The sequence below is a fragment of the Setaria viridis genome, chromosome 9 (assembly GCF_005286985.2).
Source record: "Setaria viridis chromosome 9, Setaria_viridis_v4.0, whole genome shotgun sequence".
NCBI lineage: Eukaryota > Viridiplantae > Streptophyta > Magnoliopsida > Poales > Poaceae > Setaria > Setaria viridis.
Window position 1 is genome coordinate 14,309,135 of NC_048271.2, and position 24,127 is coordinate 14,333,261.

Consider the following 24,127-nt stretch of genomic DNA (forward strand, 5'->3'; position numbering starts at 1 on the left):
CAGAGATAATAGCATGTAAGATCGGTTGTCCACTTCTGAGATTACAAATCAAATAGATACATCTTTTAATTGTGGACTAATCAGTAAATATCATTGGTCACCATACACATCGCATGAATCTTAAAACCAAACCAAACCACTGGCCGGCATCAAAATTTGAAAGTTCATCACTTCATCCATTCCTAACGCACTTTTTTTTTTCTTAGAAGCACAAAAATTAAAAAAAAGAAGAAGTGAATAGGAGAGGGCACAACGGCCGCTCCGTTTCCTCCGTCCCCTTCACTCTCCATCTCGCCGGTGAGGTCCAGGCGCGCTCGCTCTCCCCCCGGCTCGCCGGCTCCGCTTCTCCTCTCTCGTTCCCGTCCTCAACCATTCCAGCTGCGACATCGGAACGCGTCCGCTGTCCTCGTCTCTCCACCGCCTCCACCCCGCCAGTGCCCCCGCTTCTTCCGGCGTTCGGATTATGTGCCGCCGCCTCCGCCCCGTCGGTGACTTCCGACTGGAGCGCATTATCCAAGACTGGTATGTCGGCGGAGGCATCGGCCCCGAGGACGCGCGCCTCCTGTTCGACGAATTGCTCCAGCAAGCCGAGCCCGCCTCCATACGCGCGATCAACTGCCTCCTCATCGTCATCGCCCGTGACGGCCCCGCGCGCGCTGTATCTCTCTTCAACCGCCTGGCCGAAGCCGGCGCGAGCAAGGTGTGGTTCCCAATCTGTACACCTACAGCATTGTCATCAACTGTTGCTGCCAGGTTGGTCAAGTCAATCTCGGTCTTGCGGCGTTCGGGAAGATTCTGAAGACTGGATGGAGGGTTAACGGCATCGTCTTTAGTCAACTGATCAAGGGCTTCTGTTTGGAGAAGAGGACTGGAGAGGCCATGGACATAGTGCTCCGACGAATGCGTGAGCTTGGCTGTACACCTTGTGTCGTCACCTACAACACTCTTATCAAGGGGCTCTGTGCTGAAAAGAGGACTCAAGAAGCACTTGATCTTCTCAGATGATGGCTGATGACGGAGGCAGCTGCAAGCCAAATGTGGTGTCATATAGGACCGTCATTGACTGCTTATTTAAGCATGGTGAGGTGGGGAAAGCTTACATCCTATTTTGTGATATGCTGGATAATGGGATTTCACCAGATGTTGTGACTTACAACTCATTCATTGATGCCATGTGCAAAGCTCGAGCTATGGACAAGGTTGAGGCAGTCCTACAACTTATGTTTGACAAAGGTGTTAAGCCGGATTGCATCATATATAACACTCTGATCCGTGGATATTGCTCTTCCAATAAGTAGAAAGAGGCAGTTATACTACTTAAACAATTGGCCAGACATGGCCATGGTCCAGATGTTGCTAACTATAATTTGTTGATGGAGTATATTTGCAAGAAAGGAAGATCCGCAGAAGCTAGGAAAATATTTGATTCCATGGTCCTGAAGGGTCCAAAACCGAATGTCAGTACATATGGCTTCCTGCTTAAGGCTTATGCTACCAAAGGTGCTCTCGATAATATGCACGAGCTCCTTACTTTGATGGTAGCAAACGATACCAACTCATCATGTCTTCAACATATTCCTACGTGCATATGAGAAATATGAAATGGTGGATGAAACTATGCTTATGTTTGCAAAAATGAGGCAGCAAGGATTAAAGCCAGATGTAGCAACCTACCGGGCAGTGATAGTTACACTTTGCAAGGTAGGCAGAGTGGACGATGCTATGTCTCAGTTCAATCAGATGATCAGTGAAGGATTGAATCCGGACTCCATAATTTTTACCTCACTCATTCATGGTCTTTGTACCATTGGCAATAAAGCTGAGGTGTCCATCTCAACCCTGTGTTCTTCAACACAACCGTGAAAGAAGGAAAAGATATGGTAGATTGGCAGACCTATGTATCTTTGACATGATGTTATTAGGGTTTAGGGTTTAGGCATGTTTTATGAATCTCTGCGAATGTTTCAGAGATCGGTGCCTTTTTTAATGGTGACAAGGATGAAGCCAAAGATTTGATTCTGCTAACTTGGCCCATGGTAGTGTCTGATGCAGTAACCTACTCCATTGTACACTGAATGGAGTACAGATTTATGATAGGAACTAGGAAGTCATGTAAAAGAAGGGTTGCTAGAAGCATGTGATTATGTTTGTGTGTACAGAGAGGAATAGCTTTGCTATCAACTGCCATATGCTAAACACTACAGTTACAAGGTTACGTCAGAAAGGGGGTCTGAGCTTGTCTGGAACCTATATCATCAGATTTTTCCCTTGAAGTCTCCACAGCTACCTTGCTGTTAGCTCTTTTCTCAGGAGAAACACCAAAAATTTCTTCATGAAAAATATGACCGTTTTATGGACTCTAGAGATGATTGATGACTTTTTACAATACTCATTTCTAACTAGCCATTCTGGCTTCTAACTAAGAGGTTTTTAATTTCTTTATTTGTTTGTCAAGTGCATAATTTGTGGTATTTCTGCTATCTCTTGCAACGTTTCTTTGGATATATCACATCTGAATTTCATTATTTAACACCTATAATTATTGTTGGTACTTCAATTGTGTGCCTTATTTTTAGGATTTTAATAGCCCCTTTCTATCATGTAAAATCTTATATTTCAACAGGGTGAACTGTGCCATATAGTTGAAATCATGTTTTACATACATAATGATTTGCTTTTTTGAGGATGATAGCTTCAATATAAAATGTAAGATTGTGTGTAATGTGTGGATTGTATTGCTTGAGCCCCATGGGCTGATTATATAGTAGCGCATGGCTTGGAGGGCATGTAGCCTCTCCTATAGATAAGGAAGGTTATTTCGGGATTACAATCAATCCTAACTATCCATATTTAGAGTTGCCTAGCTAATATCTCTAACATCCCCCCACAGTCATAGCGGGATTGTGCATACCATGAGACTGGAGAATAAGTCGAAGAGCTGACATCCGTCGATGCGCCGCAAATGTTGTGACTGGAATGGGAGCCGATGAGGCTTGTCAAGCAGATGATAGCCGCATATGCTGTGGTTGGAATGGGATCCGATGAGGCTTGTCAAGCAGATGATAGCCTCTGAGTGCCGAAGTAGCCGAGGTCAAGGTGGATGTGGTTGAAGCCGCAGAGGAGGGTGCGGGTCCGAAGTGTCAGCGAAGGCGTCCGGATACACAAAATCAACAGCTTCTTACCAACGAGTTTAGCAGGATGATTAGGAGACTGCAATGGCACATGGTGCAACTAAAGAGTGCAAATGCATCTTCCTTCAGCCATCGGCGGCGGTGTCCGTGAGTATGCACCAATAGGTGCGGACTCGGATCGAGAGCCAGCGTGACGAGAATCAACAACTTAGGTGGCGCCATTGCCTGAAAAGGCGGTGACACCGACGGTGATGGCTTAATCACGAACATCACCGTTGTAGCCTGGGAGGGCACAACGACAATCTCGTCCTGATAGGATGGCGGGGCGACGCAAACTCAACCTCTGATCGTGAAAAAGAAAAAAAATAGCAGCATGCAAACCAAGGGTACAATCTCAGGTGCACCTAGCAGTTTCCTCTTCCCTCCCTTATCTCTTCCCTATCGTGGTCACAGGCGCGGGAAAAAGAAGATCAGGGAGAGTAGAGGGCAGGGCCACTGGCACTCCCTCTGCGACTTCTACGGGGTGGCGCGCTCTCCGCTGGTGCAGGGCATGTGCGCAAGATAGCAGCAGGGCACCTACCTAGCGGGGAACAGTGGAGCCCACACGAGGAGGCGCCCGATGGTGAGTGGCTGGGGCACGAGATGGGGCAAAACCCCCATGGTGCGCAACCCGCCAATGAGGGAGGAGGAGCGGCGCAATGAAGGGGTAGGGTGGAGTGGTCCAGGCAGGGCACCACAGCCCGGCGACGACGACATCAGGTGGCACGGCTAGGTCGTCAAGGGAGGGGCGGCATGCGGCCGTCGGACACCCCCAATTGTGCGGCGGCAGCCTGGCGCTCCCACAGTTATCCTCCGTAGCCACGCACTCGCGCTCAAGTGTAACGAAATCGCACTCATGGGCAGTGGTGGCATGGCGGTGCTGGAGGAGTAGATGGGGGGGGAGGGCAAGACTAGATGCACGGTAGGGGGCGGCGAGGACGGCGGCCCTCACGGCAGATCCTAGCGGCAATGGGAGAGCTAGGTTTGCTTGCTGCTGGTTGACCACGACGGCGCGATCAACCGCGTATCCTACGAGGGTGCTGCTCCCGGCAGAGATCGATCTCCACGGAGGCGGCGAGAAGGCAGCAGAACCCGAAGGCCTAGGGTTAGAACTAGACTTGCGATACCATGTAAGATTGTGTATAATGCATGGGTTGTATTGCTTGAGCTCCATGGGCTGATTATATAGGAGTACATGGCTCGGAGGGCAAGCAGCCTCTCCTAGAGATACGAAAGGTTATCCTAGGATTACGATCAATCCTGAAGTATTCATATCCGGAGTTGCCTAATATACTCTAACATAAAACAATGTGACTGCTTCTTTCAAAGCTGCATTCCTGTTATCCAATTGGAAAGGGTTGAAGAATGCCAAATGACTCAAATCAAGTTGCATTTCACTAATACTGTACCTTTGAGGATGAGAGCTTCACTGGGAAAGCATCTACCTATTACTTGAGATTCCAAAGCTTAAACACTTATTTTTATCTCTGGTTTCTATTTTTGTATGCTCATTTACATTTATTAAATTTGACACTAACTCCAGCAGTAGTGAATAATGTATCATTTAAATTTCTAAATCATAAATATAGTGTAAGATATGGCAGATCTTCTCTTTTGTTTTAGCTTTTTTTTCCCTTTAGAGTTGTAATTAAACTTGTCTACACTGTAATAATTTATTAACAACATAAAAATGATTCCTATCAGATAAACATTTATGTCTATAGAACTTCCACAAGTTTTTGTTTGTCTATGGAGGTGTGAAAAGTCCAGTTCCCTCCTGAAGTTCATTTCCTTTTGGTGAGAATATATCTGGGACATGGTTCGGTCGATCATTAGGGGCAATAGCTGGATTTCATCATGCATATGAATTCGCCCCAAGATCACTTAGCCTCTGGAATCTGATTTTGTTTTAAAAGAAGCATACAAAATATTTTATCATGTTTCCAGACAATTCTGACTATTATATTCTTTGTCTAATTCCTTGTTGTGACCATATCTGTCTGGCTATATTCCTATTTGGACAAATTTGTGTTGTGGAATCCTAGCTTTGGTGTCCCAGTAGGTTGGTTACTATGTGTATTAGGTAAGAGCTCCCCTTGAATAATCCTAGCAGACATTGTGTTTTCCTGAGTAAAATTACATTTTTTCCTGATTTCTCATGCATATCACTTTTGTTTCTGTTTGCTAAGAGTGTTCATTGAGTTGCTGGGCAGAGCTATTGTAAGGGACTCTGAGAAAGCTTTGCGAGGAGCACACAGTTGAGTGGCATTAGCTAGGTAGATGACAATATCTGTTTGCATCATTGTTGTGAACTTGACATTTATATATGCCCATAGTGTATCCATAGACCATACACACTGCAATCTTTGTTTTCAGGGTAGCTCCCAATCACCTCGCCACGAATGATCTGGAAGGGTCATCTGGATTCCTCCACCCCTAACTCGGATCCAAGCGGGATAGCAAAACTGCTTTCTTTTGGCTTGATTACTATTCCCTAGACAGAGACTGGGTGGAACCTTCTGATCAGAGAGCTGGGCATACAATTTCATTTGAGACCTTGGGGATGCTATGCATACTGTGTTGGACTTGGACAGTTGGTGCAACAAGTATGCACCCTCTCTCCCTCTGCATGCTGGGTCCACCAGGCCACCAGCAGCACTATCAGCCAGCGATTCGCGCCCCTGAGATCCGAAAATCCCAACGATCCCACCCTCCAAAGGGGTGCAGAAGAAACTTCGGTGTTTTTAGCGATTTTGTTTCGACGCTCTAAGCTGAGTCCTGACCCCGCTTGAGATTACAATAGTATGTTCATCTCTAAGGAAACACTGCCCCTTTTACCTTGTTCATCAAGTTTTTAATTTCTCTGTGAAGTGTGAGCTTTACTGCAGTCAGAATGTTTTCTGAGGTGAATAAGAGGATGTTTGGATACTAGGTGCTAAAGTGTCACATCGGATATTCGGACGCTAATTAGGAGGACTAAATATGAGCTAATTATAAAACTAATTGCAGAACCCCTAGGCTAATTCGCGAGACGAAGCTATTAAGCCTAATTAATCCATCATTAGCAAATGGTACTGTAGCACCACATTGTCAAATCATGGACTAATTAGGCTTAATAGATTTGACTCCCGAATTAGACTCCATCTGTGCAATTAGTTTTGTAATTAGCCTATGTTTAATACTCTTAATTAGTATCCAAACTTTAGCGGGTGTATCAGAAAATCTGTAACCGGATCTTTCCTGGCTGTATCCTTTGATGAGTGATGATTGAAACTGACAAAATGCAATCACTTGCCTCTTTCATTTGTGTCCGTCTGCAAACGCCGTTTAGTTGGTAGTTTTGATTTGCTAGATATATAAGGAATTAAGGATAGATACAGTGCGAACTGATATGGTGAATAATGAATATTCATTGTGGACTTGCAGTATTATTCACCAAGCATGACACTGAACTTTATTCAGGGACTTCTTTTGTGCGTATGCAGTTTCTGTATCTGTACTTAAAGTTTTGCACCTAAGCTATGCTGTAATTCGTCCCAAAGATTCATCCCTGAACTTTGCATTTGTGTTGCTGATTAATTTTTAGTCCTTTTCGGTCAGCGCTGTAGTTTCATCTATGCCATAATACACAATTCACCTGCATTTTTGGCTTCTTGGTGATCTTTTAATTAGCGACCATGTGGTAATAAAAATTATTTGGTGCCACATCTGAATTCTTTGACATCAAATAGAGTGCTTAAGTTAAGTTTGGGGGTGCTCGTTCAAATGGCAAAAAAAAAAGAAGATAAATCTATTATTAGTTCAAAAGTTTCTTCGGGTAATCTTCCATCTCCTAAATTGAACCACGATAGCATCATGGTAGATTTACTTTTTTGTACAAACAAATTCTGTATTTGGCTTTCGTCCATATAACTTGCTTAAATGTGCCATGTTTCTGCAGGATAATCTGGAACAACATAACAAACAGTAGATCTGAAGTGCCCTCCCAACTGCTGCAGTACCGAGTGTGCTAGTCCTTGGAGTAATGGACAACTAGGTAATGCATGAGTGTATGACCTTTCAGATGCATGGATGGAGGCATGGAGCAATGTCACCCTTGTCACCCTAGTCCGGAGGAAAGTCACTTGTGTAATGCCTCAGCCAGCAGACGGAGGCTTTCGTCTTAACCTGACGATGCTACAGGCTATGTGTTTGGTTGCTTATATTATTTAGTTCATATACTTTTTTGGTTGGGCGAACTGTACGACCCTATCATTCTACTAATAAGAGTGAAGGTGGTGTGACTTAGGAAGTATGCTGTGTGCACGTGGTAACAAAGGTGGTGTGATTTTTGATACTGAAAGCTGAACACGGTGTGGGTGAGGAACAGAATTGCGTGAAGCATAGAGTCAAAATCATATGTATATTATTACTTTCTTGTTTTCAGGTCTGCCTGTTGCACTCTTTACTCTTTCGATTTTATATAAAGCGGGACTATATTCATGTAAAAAAAGAATATGTGATGATTCAATTGGTAGCAGTTGAAAGCGAAAAAAATTGTCATGCATTAAGATGGTATATAAAGACGTGGCACTCCCCCGCCCGAATAGCAAAATACTCTAATTTTGAGATGCGCTCGATTAAGGAACCATTTATACTCATTCAAAAACTAAAATATAAAATATTCGTACTTTTTCGTGCAACATTTAACCATTCTCTTATTCAAAAATTTATTGCAGATCAAACATCGTGACAAAAATCAATAATGACAAATATTTTGATTAGCTAGGATTCAAATAGTAACTCCTAAATTCGCTCACTGAGAGTAACTCCAGCAGACCCTCTAAACAGCCCCTACTTCAAGTTTAGAGGACTAAGTAAACAAAACGTACTCTAGCAAGCTCTATACTTGGCTCCTCATTTTAGGGAGACCTCCAAATTTTCCCCTCCACCCACTACTCCTAGGAGTTTAAGGGGGCCTCAAAAATAGAAAGAACCCTCTATCCATGGACGACGATCTGACCCACACTGTAGCCATCAGTTTCTCCCTGATAAGAGCAACTCCAAGAGTATCCTAAAAAATTCTTCCCCAAAACTATGTATTGGGGGTTCTCCCAAAAAAAATTTCCCCCAAAAACATATCAGTTCACAGCAGATCGCTAATAAATAGCCCCCAATATTTTAAACACAGGCCACGTCATCGTATTGGGCCCATCGGAAGGGACTGGCGGGCGTGCGGGAATCAGGATTGGGGGAGGAACGCCAACGCTAAAATATACGTGGTGACAGGCTGTTTTTTAGCGTCGCTAAAAAATTGGGGAAGATTTAGGTGGATTGTTGGAGTTCATTTTTTCTCTCTTTTTTCCTAAAAAAGGTATTGGGGGTAAGATTAGCAGCCTCTTGGAGTTGCTCTAACAGATAAACATTTCCCCAAGGCCCCCACGGCCAACGGCGCCCGTCTCCTTCATTCTCGCTCCCCGCCACCGCATCTGCACCTGCGATGCCGGATCGTCTAACCCGAGTCCGAGCAACCGCCGGCGTCCTCTGCTTCTTCAAGTTGCCCCTATGCAGTTTGAAAAAGAAAAAAAGTTGCCCCACTATGTGGCGCCAGCTTCTCCCCGGCAGCGCCTCCCGATTGGAGCGCGTTACCCTAGACCGGTACCGCGCCGGGAACATTGGCCCGAGGACGCGCGCCGCCTGTTCGACGAATTGCTCCAGCAAGCCATGAGTACATTGTTTTTTTTCCTTGGATATTTTTTGGCTATTTTTTTGAATGGACATGGACTACCTCGCGCGTGCCCTCGCCGGCAGGACGGCGCTGCTACGCGCATTAATCAGCCGTCAATTTCCAAGCGACCAGGGAAGAGGAGACCCTAAGGGCTACTCTGGTAGCTCAGGTTAATTAATCCCGGGAAGAATGATCCTACGCGAATTTATTTTGGATTTTGAAATCCCCTCCTCCAGCAGGGCAGTGCTGCCCCCTTTCCCGTCGCTATTTGGAGATCCTGACACCGGGCAGTGCTGTCCCCTTCCCCTTCCCCGTCAACTAGCTAGTGATGCTCCTATCCGTGAGGCAGTGTACATTATAAAGAAATCAAGCAGCGTACCGTCTAAGGTCCTGTTTGGATACACAATGCTAAACTTTAGCACAGAGTGCTAAAGTTTAGCACTTGGGTTGTTTGGATACAGTGCTAAAGTTTAGCATCTTAGGTGAGAAATGACTACATTGCCCTCATTTATGATTGGTTTGGGAAAAAGTGAAGAGGAGAGAGAGGGAGCAACTAGGGAAAAAGTGGGTTTGGGAACCACTTTTAGCACCCATTAACACCTTTTAGCATCCCTTGAGTGTGCTAAAGAAAACAAGGGTGTTAAACTTTAGCACTCACCTTTTAGCACCCCTGTTTGAGAGTTCAAGTGCTAAAAGTGTGCTAAAAATGAGGTGCTAAAGTTTAGCACCCCTTCCAAACATCCCTCAAGCAAGTTTTATACATGACCATGCCATCACTATATTAATGAGCAGCTCATTAATGATGACATACAGATAAAAAAGCAAAATCTATCACCAAGCCATCGGACCATCACATAAGAAGCTACATGATGTTTTCTAGAAATTTAGACAACACAATCGACGAGAAAATAGTACCAAGCTTCAACGATACAAATGGTAGAATAGCATTCTACATTCAGCTGATACAACCGACAAAAAGTTATAGGTGTTTTCTGCTTGTCTTAAGCATCTACTTAGCCACAAAACTAACTTAACCATCGGTTCTCTTCAACATTTAATTTAGAAAGCTGCAGCACTAGAGTTATCAAGCTGCAGCCAAAAACAATATAAATCAATGACACCAGCAGAGGACAAAATATTATGTTTTATACATGCAAATAGAGGATTCAATCAACACTTGAGCAACGATACAAAACTGAGAAAGGGAACATATCCGAGCAATCTTTTTCTTCAACCAAATCAGCCGGACACTTGGGTTTTTGCTGCCCGCTAATATTTTTCTTTTCGTTTCACTTTGAAAAACTTCATTTGCATCAGCATTTTGTTCATCCGATAGCCCTTCCATGGCATCCACAATGTCAATACATTTCTCGATTGAGCAGTTTTCTTCACGTCTCTTCTAACTTTTTTAGAGTTTTTTCAATCTGATCCTTTCTAAAGTCAATGTCATCCCCAAGTTTTGCAGCCATCTGACTTTGTTTGCGTTTCTTTACCGGTTTCTTTCCACTGGTAACATCCTGATCCTCTGAATTACGATTAGCTGGAGCAGATTGAACAGAGCATGAATTATAATTAACTACTACCAAGTAGTACCAGGGAATAGAGCATGAATTATAATCAACTAAAATACTTGATTACACAGAGAATGAATCATGCTAGAGCGTTCAGTGCTTTCCATAATGCAGAGAGGGCTGCTAATTGCTATGGTGTATTAGTTCGAAAAATAAATTTAGTATGGTGCATTTTCTGAAATGAAGTTACAGATTCAAGAGAACGAGGCCAAGAATCAGTGAACCCTGATGCTCTGGAACAACAGGAACATGACAAAGACAAAAGCTCACAACAAGGAGTAGCAACAATCATGTTTCCAAGCTGTGCTGAAGCTCGAAGCATTTCAAGACACAAGACCTAAAACATAACGAGCTTCCATTCTTGAAAATCAAGATCGCCATGCTAACTACAAGACCTCTCATCATTTCAAGATAAAAAATAGATGAATCAAGATGCTAACTAGACCTCTCATCACGACCATAAGCAGCACAAACCCTAGACAATCTGAGTCTGAGATGAGGAAAGGGGAGAACTCACAAATCCAAGAAGGTGGAGGTGCCATGGTGGATCTGGATTGCAGAGGAGGAAGCCGAGGTGGTGGTGGTGTTGTAGATCCGGATTGCAGAGGAGGCAAACAAGGAGGCACAGGGGATGGCGGTGGCGCCGGTGGCGGCTCTTGGACAAGGATGGGGATGTGAAGGGGCAGCAGCGCCTGGACGGGGACGGGGACGAGGATGAGGACGCGGAGGAGAGGCGGTGCTTGGTCGGAGAGTAGTGACGGCGAGCCGTAGGGAGGCGGAGGCGGTGCATCGCTCGCGAAGGCACAAGGAGGACGCGCCCGATGTCTCCAGGTGGGAGAGCTCCGTCCCGGGAAAAATGTATGGGTCGGGTGGGCGAGCCCCTTCGCGAAGGTTTCCAAAGGCCGGATCAATTTGACCCGTGGCTGATTCTCCACGGAGACTTTCGGCCTAGGGAAATCGCTGGGATCCCGGAGGAGATTTGCATTCCAAAGGAGCCCTAATTGTGCCCGTAGCCAGCGTGTCCAAGCAAAGCGAGGCTGCACGCTTGCATGGGTAGCCCGGCAGCATGTGGGCACGCTGCACATGGAGCAACGAACAATGCTGCCGACAGCCGAGCCTGTAGGTAATGGTCATCGGTTCTATACACTGCCAATTGCTCAATTCAACACATGAATAAAAAGATCATGCAGAACATATTTAATCATAGGCATCGATTCTTACGGTAAGGATTCATAATACACCTCATAGTTAGCCAACAGTTAGCCAATGGTGGGTGCCACATCCACATGCCACGCGAGGAGACTCCAAAGGAAACCCCGTACTGGAGGACTCCTGCGCATGGATGCCGAGCTTCACATGCTATGATAGGTTATACCGAATACGATAACATGGACTGAAATATCAGCAGGACACACAACATATACTCTGTGCCACTAGGTTCTAGCTACTTCATTGATGGATCGTGCTTCGCTGCCAGCTGTCCATGATCATCCTGCTGACCTGAAGATGAAGACGACCCAACTTTATTGAAGATCCTACCGCCAAAGAGGTCCTTCCCAATCCTCGCCTTGAAGGGGAACTGCTTCTTGAAGCGGTTGCGGAACAATGAGCTGCCGCTGCGTCTCGGCACGATAGCAGAATGGTTCCTCTTCAAGCCGTGATCACTGTGCGGAGGGTTTGCGCTGCTGCTGCTCCCACCAGCACCACCACCCAATGAAAGGTTCCTGCGAGCAGATCGGAGTGCAACATGCAGGGGTTCTGAGAATGACACATGCCCTTCATCATCAGTGGCTCGTGTGCACAGCGGGCAGGGAGGTTCATGGAGTTCTGTCTTGGGAGTGCTTTCCTCCAAGCAATCTGCGTGGAAGACATGTCGGCAAGGAAGGACTGCTGCTACTGGCATGTCGGTGTTCCGAACAATACGGTTCGAGGTCCAAGGTGATTTCTGGCGCAGGAATCTCTCACACAGCCCACACTTGAGGAATCTCACTGAATTTGTGGGAGATCTCTGGGACTCAATACTGATATGATCTGAAATGTCAATGGCATCTCCATCGTATCCAAAATCATAGCTGCTGGCATTGCTCCATCTGAATCCTTCCCTTCTTGAGCTTGTGTTTGGTTCAGGCGAAGCCTCCATCTTCCCAAGCTCACTCAACGCGTTATGGAATTTGAGCTCCGGACTCGCCAAGCTGCGACGCCACAGAGGAGAGGCCTGGCTGTCATCACTTGGCGTTGCTCGTCCAGCATTAGTAACCTCAGGCATCCTGGACGCTTCTGTTTCTGACACTGGATTCCTGAAGACAAGTGGGTAGACTGGTTTTGACATGAAAGATCGCCTACCCATTTGATTGCGAGGTAGATATGGGGCTGGTTGTTTACTAGAAGATGCTAGCTGACTTGATTCTGAGAATGGGGATGCAGAACTGAAACTGCTCGTCGCAGTCAGTTGCCTCTGCAGCAGATGAACATTAAATGTCAGTGTGATATAGACTGCAATATTCTTTATCAGTTGCACTAGATCTATGTCATCTGTTAAGGGAACGGGAAGATAACACAGAAGAGAAAATGAAGCTTACCTCACTTGACTGAGGATAGTCAGAAGTTTCTGGTCTTGATCCTGATTCAATGAATGAAGCAATCGTTAATTCAACAGGAATGTATCAAAGGAATACTAGAAACGTATCAATGCCTGTTGCTTCTACCATTGCAGGCAAACATCCAGTTGCCATGAAGAAAAAATTGTGGCACAGTATTTAACTCGCAGTACCAATAGTGCCTACTCCAATATGCACAGTGAAAAAAAAATAGCAGTACCCAATAGACTCAGTTGATAGCAACCATTGAGACTGAAGTGGTTGTTCTCAATATACTTATCAATTGTCACGGCTGAGGTCATTCCAGATATACTTGTTTGATTCACAAGGGGCTAAGTCTTTTTTTGGACTTAAATATTGCTCAATTTGATGCAAAAAGAAAAAGGCATAATTAGCATGCCCAGCCTATACAACTTAATCGGCTATGACTCATGTAATGTATGAATGATCCACCCAAAGGAAAGATTACAATCAAGAAGGGTGCATAGCCATGAAGGTCCAGTAGGAAAAAAGAAAAGTAGAGCTATCTAAGTAGCAAGTAGATCTTAACACAAAGAAGAATATAGTGTTAAAAAACTACCATTGAAGTGTCCAATAACGAAGTAAATTACAATTTACAAGTACCCCGTTGATTATGCAATGAGACGGAATATTTGTAAAGAATCAAATTAATTTTATAAGTTAATTACAAAAATGCAAAAGATTCAATAAAGAAGCATACTCTTCTTTGGACTTAAATATTGCTCAATCTGATGCAAAAGTTAACAAAAAGCCATAACTACCATGTCTAAACCTGATACAACTGAATCGTGCTGAGTAACAGAACATCTACTGCACGAAAAGCATCCACTAGAAAGATTATAAGAAGAGTGCATGACCATGCAAGTCCAGTTGGGAAAAAAAATAGCCATTTAAATAGCTGCTTTACAAGTGGCTAATAAAGAATCAAATTACATTCCACCCATTGATTATGCAAGAGGAAGGCATGTTTGTAAAGAATCAAGTTTAATTTAGAAGTAATAAAAAAGTGTAGAAGATTGGTTAAACAAGATATTCTATATTTTTCTCAATGAAAATAAGTTAGCACACTGTGTAAGTTTTTCCAGTGAAAGCCTCCATTCAGTCTAACTCACAATTATATGAATAGATATATGAAGAAAATAGAAAAAAAAAAGTTAATTAACTGGTCAGCTCATGTCAAGGTCTGCCATATGAAATGAACAAGTACATACCTCCTGCAGGGGTAGAGAATTCGCCAAGATCAAATCTTTGAAGAGAGGGCGTCCAACGTGGAGCCTGAAGGCTGTCAGCTGGACTCCCAAAATAAGAAAGTGCTCCATCAGATACAGAATGATGGTGATTGAGGTACTGATCACTCCCAAATGCACTTCTGCTTCCTTTACTATGGGATGATAATGATGACACATAAGGTGGGGCATCATGAGGAGCATCATGAACTCTGTGAGGCAATCCATCTGATGAATAACGGCAGTCCCATCGCCTTGACGTTGGAGGAGAGAAGCTAGAATTTATCCGCCAACGAGGCTCAGTAGGATCCATGGAACAATCTCTGCTAGCAGGAACAGACTTTGTCCCATGTGGCCTAGCGGCCACACAGCAAAGAGCACCCGTCTTGACTAATTTTGCCAATCACGTGCAGACGCTACTTGCTTATTTATGTTTGACAAGCTTGATCGGAGTGGAAAGAAATGATACACCGAGCCAAGAAAAATAACACATCAGATGTACAGTGTCACCTGTGCACATAGAAGCATGTCAGTGTTATCAAGAATAAACAAAATAAACATCATCAAAAGAAAAGTCTTCTTTTACGATATAATGACAATGCTATTGTCTCCAATCAACAAGGATGCATAACTAGTTGAACTACCCAATTCACAGTTAGGCCACGCCAAACCCCATCTGGAGTGCAAACAAGCATATTATGGATCAGGTGAACTATTAATGCACCATAGAGCTTCTATACATATATATGTATATACCAGACTGACTAATTCATTCAGTAAAGCCTTTTTTCTTATAATATTTGATTGAAGCAAGGTTTAGTAATAACTGCCGCAAGAAATTTGCGCCAGTTAAGTCTCATCAAGTGACACTAACCTAGTTGTCGAGGTTAATAAAGTTGGAAATGAATCTACTTTGTACATGTTTTCTCTAAAATACTTCCATTTCTCTGCGGTCACTGATGCCCCTATTCAATAAGAAATCCCCCCTGCAGGTTAAACCTAAGCGGTGCAGACTAAGAGCTCCGATTGGTACTTCAACCCTCAGTCCAACAAACCACCAATCCAAGCAACCAACCCAACTAACTCGCAAGGGAGGACCTAGTACAGGGTATGGGTGACAATTTTTGCATAAACTCGAAGTCAGTAGGTATTAATCATGCATATACTTGTGATTGGGTCAGATCCGAATACAAATAGCTTACAATAGGGTTTGGGGTGCTCGGTTTCGCAAAGAAGGGGGAGAAGAAAAGGGTCGGGCATACCTGGTGGGTGCTCATCGCCGGTGGAGACCTGGCGAAGGGCGGCGGCGCTCGCCAGTCGTCGCCGCGAGGAAGGCGAGAGAGAGAGAGAGAGAGAGAGAGAGAGGTGATGGGGAGAAAGAAAGGGGGGCACACCGCACAGGAGGGGTGAAAAGGCCCGAAGGGGCAGAGGATGGATAGCAGCACAGGGCTTATTTTTTTTCTTTTATAAAAAAAGCTAGTAGTTTTCTTTTGAATTTTATAATATTGTATTAATAAGTAAAGGGCCGCCTCTTTTTTTCCAATGATGCTGGCTGATGATTACTGCTTGATTGATTCGTGATCAGACAACGTTCATAGGTTCATATTACCTTCTTTCTATCATCTTTCTTTCTTCTCCCTTTGTGATGAACGATGATGTACACGGTGGCTTCTGCTTGTTATAGCAGGGTTCAGGGGGTGTGCTCCCTGTAGCCTGTAGCCCTGTTCTTATTTTCTACAAGTGTTACACGTTTTGTTAGACATCAAACGAAAAAAACTATTGAAAGCTACTGCACACTTGAGAAGGCTGCCCAAAAAAACCCATCAAAGTATTAAAAGTGACCATGATTATAAGACAGATAGAATATCAGTGAGTGATTAGTACTAGTTTAAGCATAGAAAAAATGATTACTAGGCGTTGCAGAGAGATGGGGTAAAAAAAGTGATCCAAACCTTTGTAGTCTTAATGTAATCACCATGTTAGATTCTTTTGGGGGCTTGCTGACAAGTTTGTGGGCTTGCCAACTTTGCATGGAGAAGTGCCGAGCAGTTTATAAAGGTGTAGAACAAAAACCGAACAGTTCATCGGTTGAACCGTACAATCGTGAACAGTGAGCAGGCTGTTTTGATTCAACCAAAGATCGATCATGCGATCAGACCGGTACAAACTAGACGAACCAGTCGGTTTTGTGTTGAACCAATGAATCGGTTCTTTTTAATAACAAGCGATTAGTTTGATATTTAGATATTAGATTGGAATTATAGACAGTAGACTCAACATAATATTAATGTGTTATCCCGTTTATTATATCATATGTGATAAGAATTAACAATAAAATTTACATATTATTTATACAAAATCATAAGAAAATAAAATTTTACATTAATAAATGACGAACCACCGGTTCGAGCAGTAAATAACTAGTTGAACCGTGAATCGATAGTCTGATAAGTTCCATCTCCGGTTCTGCTCGTTCTATGTTTAGGGGTCTTTATCGCATGCTTAAAGGCCCTTGGTGTACGTAAAATTGACGGGGAGATTGCGACATCATCCCTCCCATCCGTGCGGTACAATCCATCAAGGAATATCATTGAGCTGCACCGCGCTGCGAGCGGAGCCTGGCACGGAAAATCTTGACATCGGTTGGCTAATCCCTTTGACCTTTGTTAACGGCGGAGAATCTAAAGGCTCGCCATGGACAAACAGGATCAGGCTCGTGCACGCGCCAGGCCGTGTCCGCCCGTCAAACTGGGCAGGGTGGCCGTGGCCAGCGGCCGAACGCGCGGGGCACGGGTAGTACTGTGTCCTCCGGTAGGCGGTAGCAATGCCACCTGCACCAGGCAGCGACGTCCCCTGGCCTGCGGTCACCGACGCGAACAGGTGTCGCGCCCCCGGCTGGCGTGCGTGGCTGCGTGCCCGCTTCGCTTTCCGGTGGCGCGAGCGCTGAGCCGCTGACCCCGCGCGTGCCATGCGGGACACGTAGGGGTGGATGGATGCTATAATTTAGCATAGTAAATTTAAAGATTAAGAATCGAATCATAATATTATATAATTTTAAATAAAAAAATAAGTAGAGCTTAACATCATGATCCATTATCACCCCAAACACGTCCGGACACGTCGCGTCACGCGCTTCCCGGAGCCGAGCTGCGCACGGCAGGAGGAGCCACAAACCTGTGGAGGTTTTGCGGGCGAAACCGTGCGGGTTTCATGTTTCAACATGAACATGATAGCATCAAGCTAGCAAAAGAAGGTTCATACGTTTTGGGAGCTGTGTACATTTTTCTATCAAATCTACAATTTCTTGCATTGACGAGCTAAACAGTACCACAGCACTCTAGCAGTGATCATTAACCATTTTGGGTAAAAATGATATCCAATTTACTTCAAATTTAACAGGCAGATTAAGCAGTACTTTTAAGTTTTTATCTGTAACAATGAACTCCCAGAACTCGTGTGGGATTTTAATTACAGATGAGCAAACAATTCTTTACTCGGTTTCAGTACAGTCAATCGAATCTGAGACCTCAAACAAGGTCAAGCGACGCACCACATGATGAAATGATGCTCAAGTGCTCATGAATGTACAAAATGACATGTGAATGGGTTTTGACACCAGCCGGCTGACCACGGGGGCTTGGGCTGACAGATCTGTTTTTTGTCTGCACGATTGCCCTGACGAATCTCATCCTGTTGGCCATTTTTTCCTGCCAGTTCATCCAAGAAGGAACAGGCACACGCTGAAGAGGATGTAATGCTGTTGTGATGCTTGCAAGCCCCAATTTTGGAGGACATGAACTGTCATGGGGATCTGGTTTTATGTGCTTGGCCAACATCACAATAACAAAAAGGCAGCAAGTGGGCATCTTTCAAACAAGTAAATGGTTGATGAGCTATGAATTTTCAGGGAAGACAGTCTGGATGAACTTCAAGAAACGCTCCGAGTAGAACTGGGGGTCCACTGCTGAGATTGAGACCGAGTCATACTGCATGGACTTGACAGCATGCTCAATTTTCTTCGTCATGTTGTAATCTTGCAATATGTCAATGATGCCCAGGTAGAGGACGACGTCAAACACCTCGCGAAATGGTTTGCTTTCATCTTCCTTGGGGATTTGCTCTGCCCTTGCAGGCATGTTAACGCCTAGCTGGATCTGAAGCCTGACAAACATAAGAAAGGAAGTAAAAAAAACAGCAGTCGTAATTCTCCCCCTTTGAAACTACAAGCAGCGCAAGAAAATTTCCACAAGTCACTCAGAATATTTGAACTACAAACAATTCACAGAAATGGTTATCTTACCTGGCTGTACCAGGCAGTAGGAGATCTACTTCCCCAAATCCAGCAGCTGATGCACGCAAACGGCTGCCTCTTATGTGAGGACCAACAACAACACTGTTCTCGCCACTGCTTTGAACCAAGACTAATCCTTCTGGGTAGTTCAAGGCATCATCTTCCTGAGCATCTGTGCAATCCATTATTGACCATGAACATTAGTGCACCTATCTTGAAAGAACTAAACATGGAATTGCATGTGATGAACAAGTTAAAGCAATAAAAGAGGCGTTACAGACCAATAGCAACTATCAGACAAATTTGAGCACCACACAAATATAGCTTGAAGATAATTTGAGGCTACCTAACTCAAAACATGATTTTGAAATTAAGAAAGTTAAGGACTACACACAAGATTTCCAGGTAACTTTTGATGCTGGGATGCATATTGCATAATTCAAGTTCCTTCTAAACAAATAATAATAATGATGATGATGATGATGATGATGATGATGATGATGGTCAAGAGCTTGGCACTAGGCTCTAGACGGGTACAAAGTGTAGATATATTTCACATCGAAAACCAATCCATGTCTTTTCCTTACACGCATGGAGATGTGCGACAGACATTGTAGGGAGAAACATTTCATGGAAAGTTAGGTGTGTCCTTACCCTTTTCTGAAACAACAGTCAATCTATCTGCCGCCATGCTCCGCCGGTAGGATGCACGTGTCCGCAAGTGCTGGGGTGCTCTATAATGGACACCAAGCAGTAGGCTGTAATCCATTATACGCTGGGTTCTCAAAAATTCGCTGTCTGTTTCAATCTGCCTGAAGAATAGTCAACAGTTCAACAGTTTAATTTTAGAAAGTATAATGCAATCACATAACAGAACACATAAGAAGGATGATTTCTAGAGAAAATATGCTCACTTAAGTAGAGCCTCACGCCAGGAAGGTTCAAGATAAAACGAATAGTTAAGATCCAAATCCTTCAGAGTTGTGTTCTCATCAATTTCAATTTTGTCAGTAGAGCGCCCTAAAGATGAGCCTTTCAAGTCAAATCTCCGGTGAATTCTCAATTCAGTGCAAAACATGTTTCCCATTACAACAAACCGGAACTGCAATTTGCAAATATTAAAGAATGAGCATTACATTATAAAATAAGAGGGAAAAACTAATCTAAAGAAACTTTAAAAGAAATTGGTGGTGATGCCAATCATTACCTTTTGACCACTAGAAGGTTTTACCCTGTGGAGGCCAAAAAACTTAGTTATGAGGGTGTTCTCATAGGTATGGACATGATGATAATAGTTTGGAAGCATTCGTAAAAGAACCTACAGGATAATATAGAATCATAAAGTTTGATTTCCGCTTCCTTAGCAAATCATATGCTATATAAGCATGAACTATCCAAACAATGATGACAACAAAGAAATACAAAATATGTAGTTTATGTAGAATATGAACCTGCACTTCAGATTTTCGGAGAGTCTTAATCATGAATCTATCATCTTGTGACAAGAAAAAGACACTTCCACTCTTTCCAGGAGAAGATAGTTCCCTAAGAGCAGAATTTCCGCATATGGAGATCATATAATCTGCAGCATCAATCTTGAACATCTCTCTCAAATTCCTACAAAAGTGGATCGGCATCGTGTTTTAAAGTATGAGTCTGGAACAGCAAGGAGATTATAAGTCAGGAGAAACAACACAAAAATATGTCAACAAGAGGTCCTAATGAAGAAAATTGTGGTAGCTAAGTGTGCAGAATCTAAATATCACTTGAATCTGCAGCTGATAAGGACATCATCATTTTTCAGACGCACATATTGGCATAAATGTCAAACAAACCTGAAAACCATGGGACAGTAGTCCTTCCATTTAAAATCTTCTGCTGAATGTGAAGGAGTAAGCCGAGATCCTTCTTTTGGGAAGTTCATCCAGAAACTTGCTTTTGGTCCAAAATCTGAAGCACGAACTTCACGTTTTTGAATTGGAGTAATCTTTCCAACTGTGTACCTACAACAAAACATTGCCTATTTCAAAATATACTTAAAAAGATCTTTAAACATCATGCTCTGGAATCAACTAAAAAAAGGTATGTTGCAGGAGCTAGCAGTTCCTAACAGAAACGAAAGCACATGTTGCAAGCTAGGAGCTGGTAACCACTACTTGCTGGTAGTAGCACATCAACCAAACCTTACACCATACTTTTCTGAAGCTAAATGATCCAGGCATGTTTTTTAAACACATCATGATTAGTTCCACGAGCCAGATGACTAGGAACCTGTTACTGCTATGCCATGATTTTCACCATATGATTGCGAGAAGGTTATTTTATAAGCAAGAACATTAAGCAGCAGGGGGTAGCTAGGCCAGTAATAGCTGAACAAAGGCATACCCAGTGATGAAAGCTCCCACGAGGTGGGGCCTGGGGAAGGGAATTTCTAGCAGCCTTGCCCTTGCAAAATTTGCAAAGAGGCTGGTTCGAACCCAGGACCTCCAGGACACAAGTGGAGAGACTCTACCATTGTGCCAGGACTGCCCTTCTAATAGCTGAACAAACATTGAACAGAAGAAAAAGAATGAAAACTAAAACCAGGATTTCAGGAGGTGCTACCTGATTCCAAGCTGCAGACTGAGCATTAAATCATAGCTTCTGTGTCCCTTGATTATTGTCTCTCCGGGCTTTTTCGTGTCCCTCACTGTTTTCTTCTGGCGGCGTTTTGCTTTCTTTGAGGAGTCTGAAAAACTGCTGTCAAGTACAACCTCACTGATTAGAACACCTTGCATGTATTCCCTTTCCAGTATAGGCAAACGAGAATCACTCAAGTTTTCCAAGCTTTCTAGACCAGAACTTTCACTTGACTCATGGCCAATGAACTTTTCAATAGCCACCTCAAGACTCCACCGTCTTTCCAAAGACACATTCTTCAAAGGAGGCTGCTCAGTTGAATTCCTTTTGTAAACATCTGAAGATTGCCTAGTCATGCCAACCTTCATGTTCCCCATGTCAACCGATGCAGAGTGAAGTATGCGTGAATTATGACTCTGCCTTCTAGCATCAGGCAGTACACCTCGATTTCTTAGTTTATTGATATATAACTCATCGTTAACAGGAACTCTGCAGCCTTTCGGATAAAATGTACCTTTCCCATCCTTCAGTCCCCTCGTCCATGTTCCAACATAATAGCCGCATTCATTCCATGTATAGATTCCATACCCGTGCATCATGCCATCTAACCAATTACCTTCATATGAGTCCCCATTTTTCCACGTAAGAGTTCCTTTCCCTGACATCTTGCCATTTTTCATATTGCCAACATAAGTGCACTCATTTGCCCATGTGTACTTTCCATGACCTTCTATTTCTCCCTGAATCCACGAACCTTCAAACATGTCTCCATTTGGATATGTCTGACATCCAAGCCCATGCTTACGATTCAACTTCCATCGTCCCTTGTAGATGATGTTATCCGGTCCAGTATAGGTCCCTTCACCATATACGTAGCCACCAGAATATTCACCTTCATATGTGGCTCCAGATGGCCATCGTGTCTTCCCCTGCCCATGTCTCATCCCTCTCCTCCACTCACCCTCATAGATGCAACCATCTGACCAGATGTACTGGCCTGAACCCTCTGGTGTGTTCCCCAATAATGTGCCGGAATAAATATCTCCATTAGGAAACCTGATCTCTCCAACTCGGAAGCCGGGATTTGTGCCGGCAGCATTTGAATCTTGGCCATTCCCCAAACCAGTCAACACCTCCTTTGAAATGTTGCAACTAGAGCCTCGGAATAGCTCAACCCTTGCAGAGTGGGAAACCCTTTCTAGCTCCTCATTTGGAAGAGCCACAGGGGCTGTCATGCATAAACTCTAGGAGGAATGATCCACAACAATGAGGAAGGCAATATCCAAAGCACTACCTGTGAAAGGTTGGATGAGATACATAAGCCATACTGTTTGCTATAGGCACTGGAACTAACAGTTATGACCATTCCATTTTAGTAACTATTTTACACAAATCAGTAACCTTTTCGTTTTCACTTATCGCCAACAAATGCATGGAGGGGGAAACAAATTTGGTCTGCATTATTCTTCACTTCATTTCCGTAGGAGCTATATGCTAGTAATTGGAGTTGAAAACATGGTTTTCTATTCAAAATTCCATCTCCAGCTGTTTAATCGATCCGAGTTAAGGTGTTTTCTACTGTTCTTTCAGTAGGGAAGATTGTGCACTATAGCCTCCCTGCGCCCTTCTTTAATCTTAAATCAAGTGCATACATCCTAAACAAAGTATATTAGAAAAGAACACAAGACATGATCAGAGTCTAAGAATGATTAATATAGTTTTCCCCTTCTTTTTAAAAGAAATCAAAACTAACCAATGTCCAGTTTAGTGAACGGAAAGTATATACATGATCATAGTAGTTCTGCATCGTTCTAATTGCCAACAGCGAGCTTTATTTTCAGAGTTACACCTACGGGAGCCTACAAGAGAGGTAGAGAACGGGAAGGCTGATACCTCACCGGCCACCGCTTCGGAAGGTGAGCTCGACGGAGGGGATGGAGGGGCCTTCTTACCGGCACTACCTCGCGGACCTGCAGAGAGAGGAATAAGAGGTGAGTACGGAGAGGCACCGTGCGGTCTCGTCTAGAGGCAGGGGGACGGTAGAAGCCGGTGCTGTGGACGGCGCAGATCAGGCCGCCGGATCCACGAATCGCGTCATGCGCACCGGAAGACGACGCGAAGACGGAGGACGAGGCGCGCCCAGAATCGACGGGGGATCCAGCCGGAGGAGGAGGCGCTGCGCGTAGACTCGCCCGGATGGAGGGAGCTTGCCGGAGGGGAACGATTCTCGCCGGAGGTGGAGAGGACCGGCCGACCAGGTGCGGACGATACTGAGGACCACGGTGGGCGGTGGGGTGCTGTGTGTGTTCAGTGACCATTGACTTTTTGAAGAAGTCCAAATAACCCTCTCATCTTTACTCCGGACTCCGCTTAGCCCTCCGATTACAAAATAATAAATTAATCTCCATACTTTATTATCCGGTTACAATTATTCCGTGTAAGCTACTGTCTCCGCGGACTTTCTATATACAGAGAGAGATTTACGTAGGTAGATTTAGGCCTGTTTGGATACCCACTCATAATCTTTAGGACTTCACTTTTAGTCCACTTTTAGGACTTGTGCATCCAAACATATGTCATAAAAGTGCATTCATAATGTTTAGGAGTGCTCTTTTTATTAGGAGGACCAAACCATCATAATGGGTCATTTTTCTCCTAAAAGTGGTCCCCAACCCATCATTTATCCCTATTGCCCCTCCCCTTCTCTCTCCACGGCGCTAGAAACGGAGCAGGGGTGGAGTAATTAGGGGTACAAAAGTCATTTCCCCTCTAACATCCTAAAGATTATGATTTCATCCAAACAGCCCACTCATAAATTTTAGGACTACCAATTTCTAGCTCCTAAACTTTATGAGTGTCATAAAATTTATGAGGGTGTATCAAACACCTTCCTAAAGATTAGGACTTGTGCATCCAAACATAGTC

General features: G+C 43.9%; 2 protein-coding genes and 1 pseudogene across 2 annotated transcripts; 1 reads left to right on the forward strand and 2 right to left on the reverse strand.

Moving 5' to 3' along the window:
- Positions 1-308: 308 nt before the first annotated feature.
- LOC117840666 (uncharacterized) lies at positions 309-1,884 on the forward strand (annotated as a pseudogene).
- Positions 1,885-11,618: 9,734 nt separating this feature from the next.
- On the reverse strand, positions 11,619-15,713 carry LOC117838993 (uncharacterized). Its single transcript, XM_034719213.2, has 4 exons — positions 15,555-15,713; positions 14,278-14,802; positions 13,028-13,068; positions 11,619-12,903 (listed from the first exon to the last, which is right to left on the reverse strand). The coding sequence occupies exons 2-4, from the start codon at positions 14,603-14,605 to the stop codon at positions 11,893-11,895; spliced, it is 1,380 nt and encodes a 459-aa protein (XP_034575104.1). The 5' UTR covers positions 14,606-14,802; positions 15,555-15,713; the 3' UTR covers positions 11,619-11,892.
- Positions 15,714-17,696: 1,983 nt separating this feature from the next.
- LOC117838306 (phosphatidylinositol 4-phosphate 5-kinase 9) lies at positions 17,697-23,528 on the reverse strand. Its single transcript, XM_034718273.2, has 10 exons — positions 23,307-23,528; positions 23,096-23,172; positions 21,188-22,496; positions 20,419-20,586; positions 20,035-20,200; positions 19,791-19,901; positions 19,498-19,685; positions 19,238-19,395; positions 18,593-18,755; positions 17,697-18,453 (listed from the first exon to the last, which is right to left on the reverse strand). Exons 3-10 carry the CDS (start codon positions 22,435-22,437, stop codon positions 18,186-18,188), a joined length of 2,472 nt encoding a protein of 823 aa, XP_034574164.1. The 5' UTR covers positions 22,438-22,496; positions 23,096-23,172; positions 23,307-23,528; the 3' UTR covers positions 17,697-18,185.
- Positions 23,529-24,127: the final 599 nt, after the last annotated feature.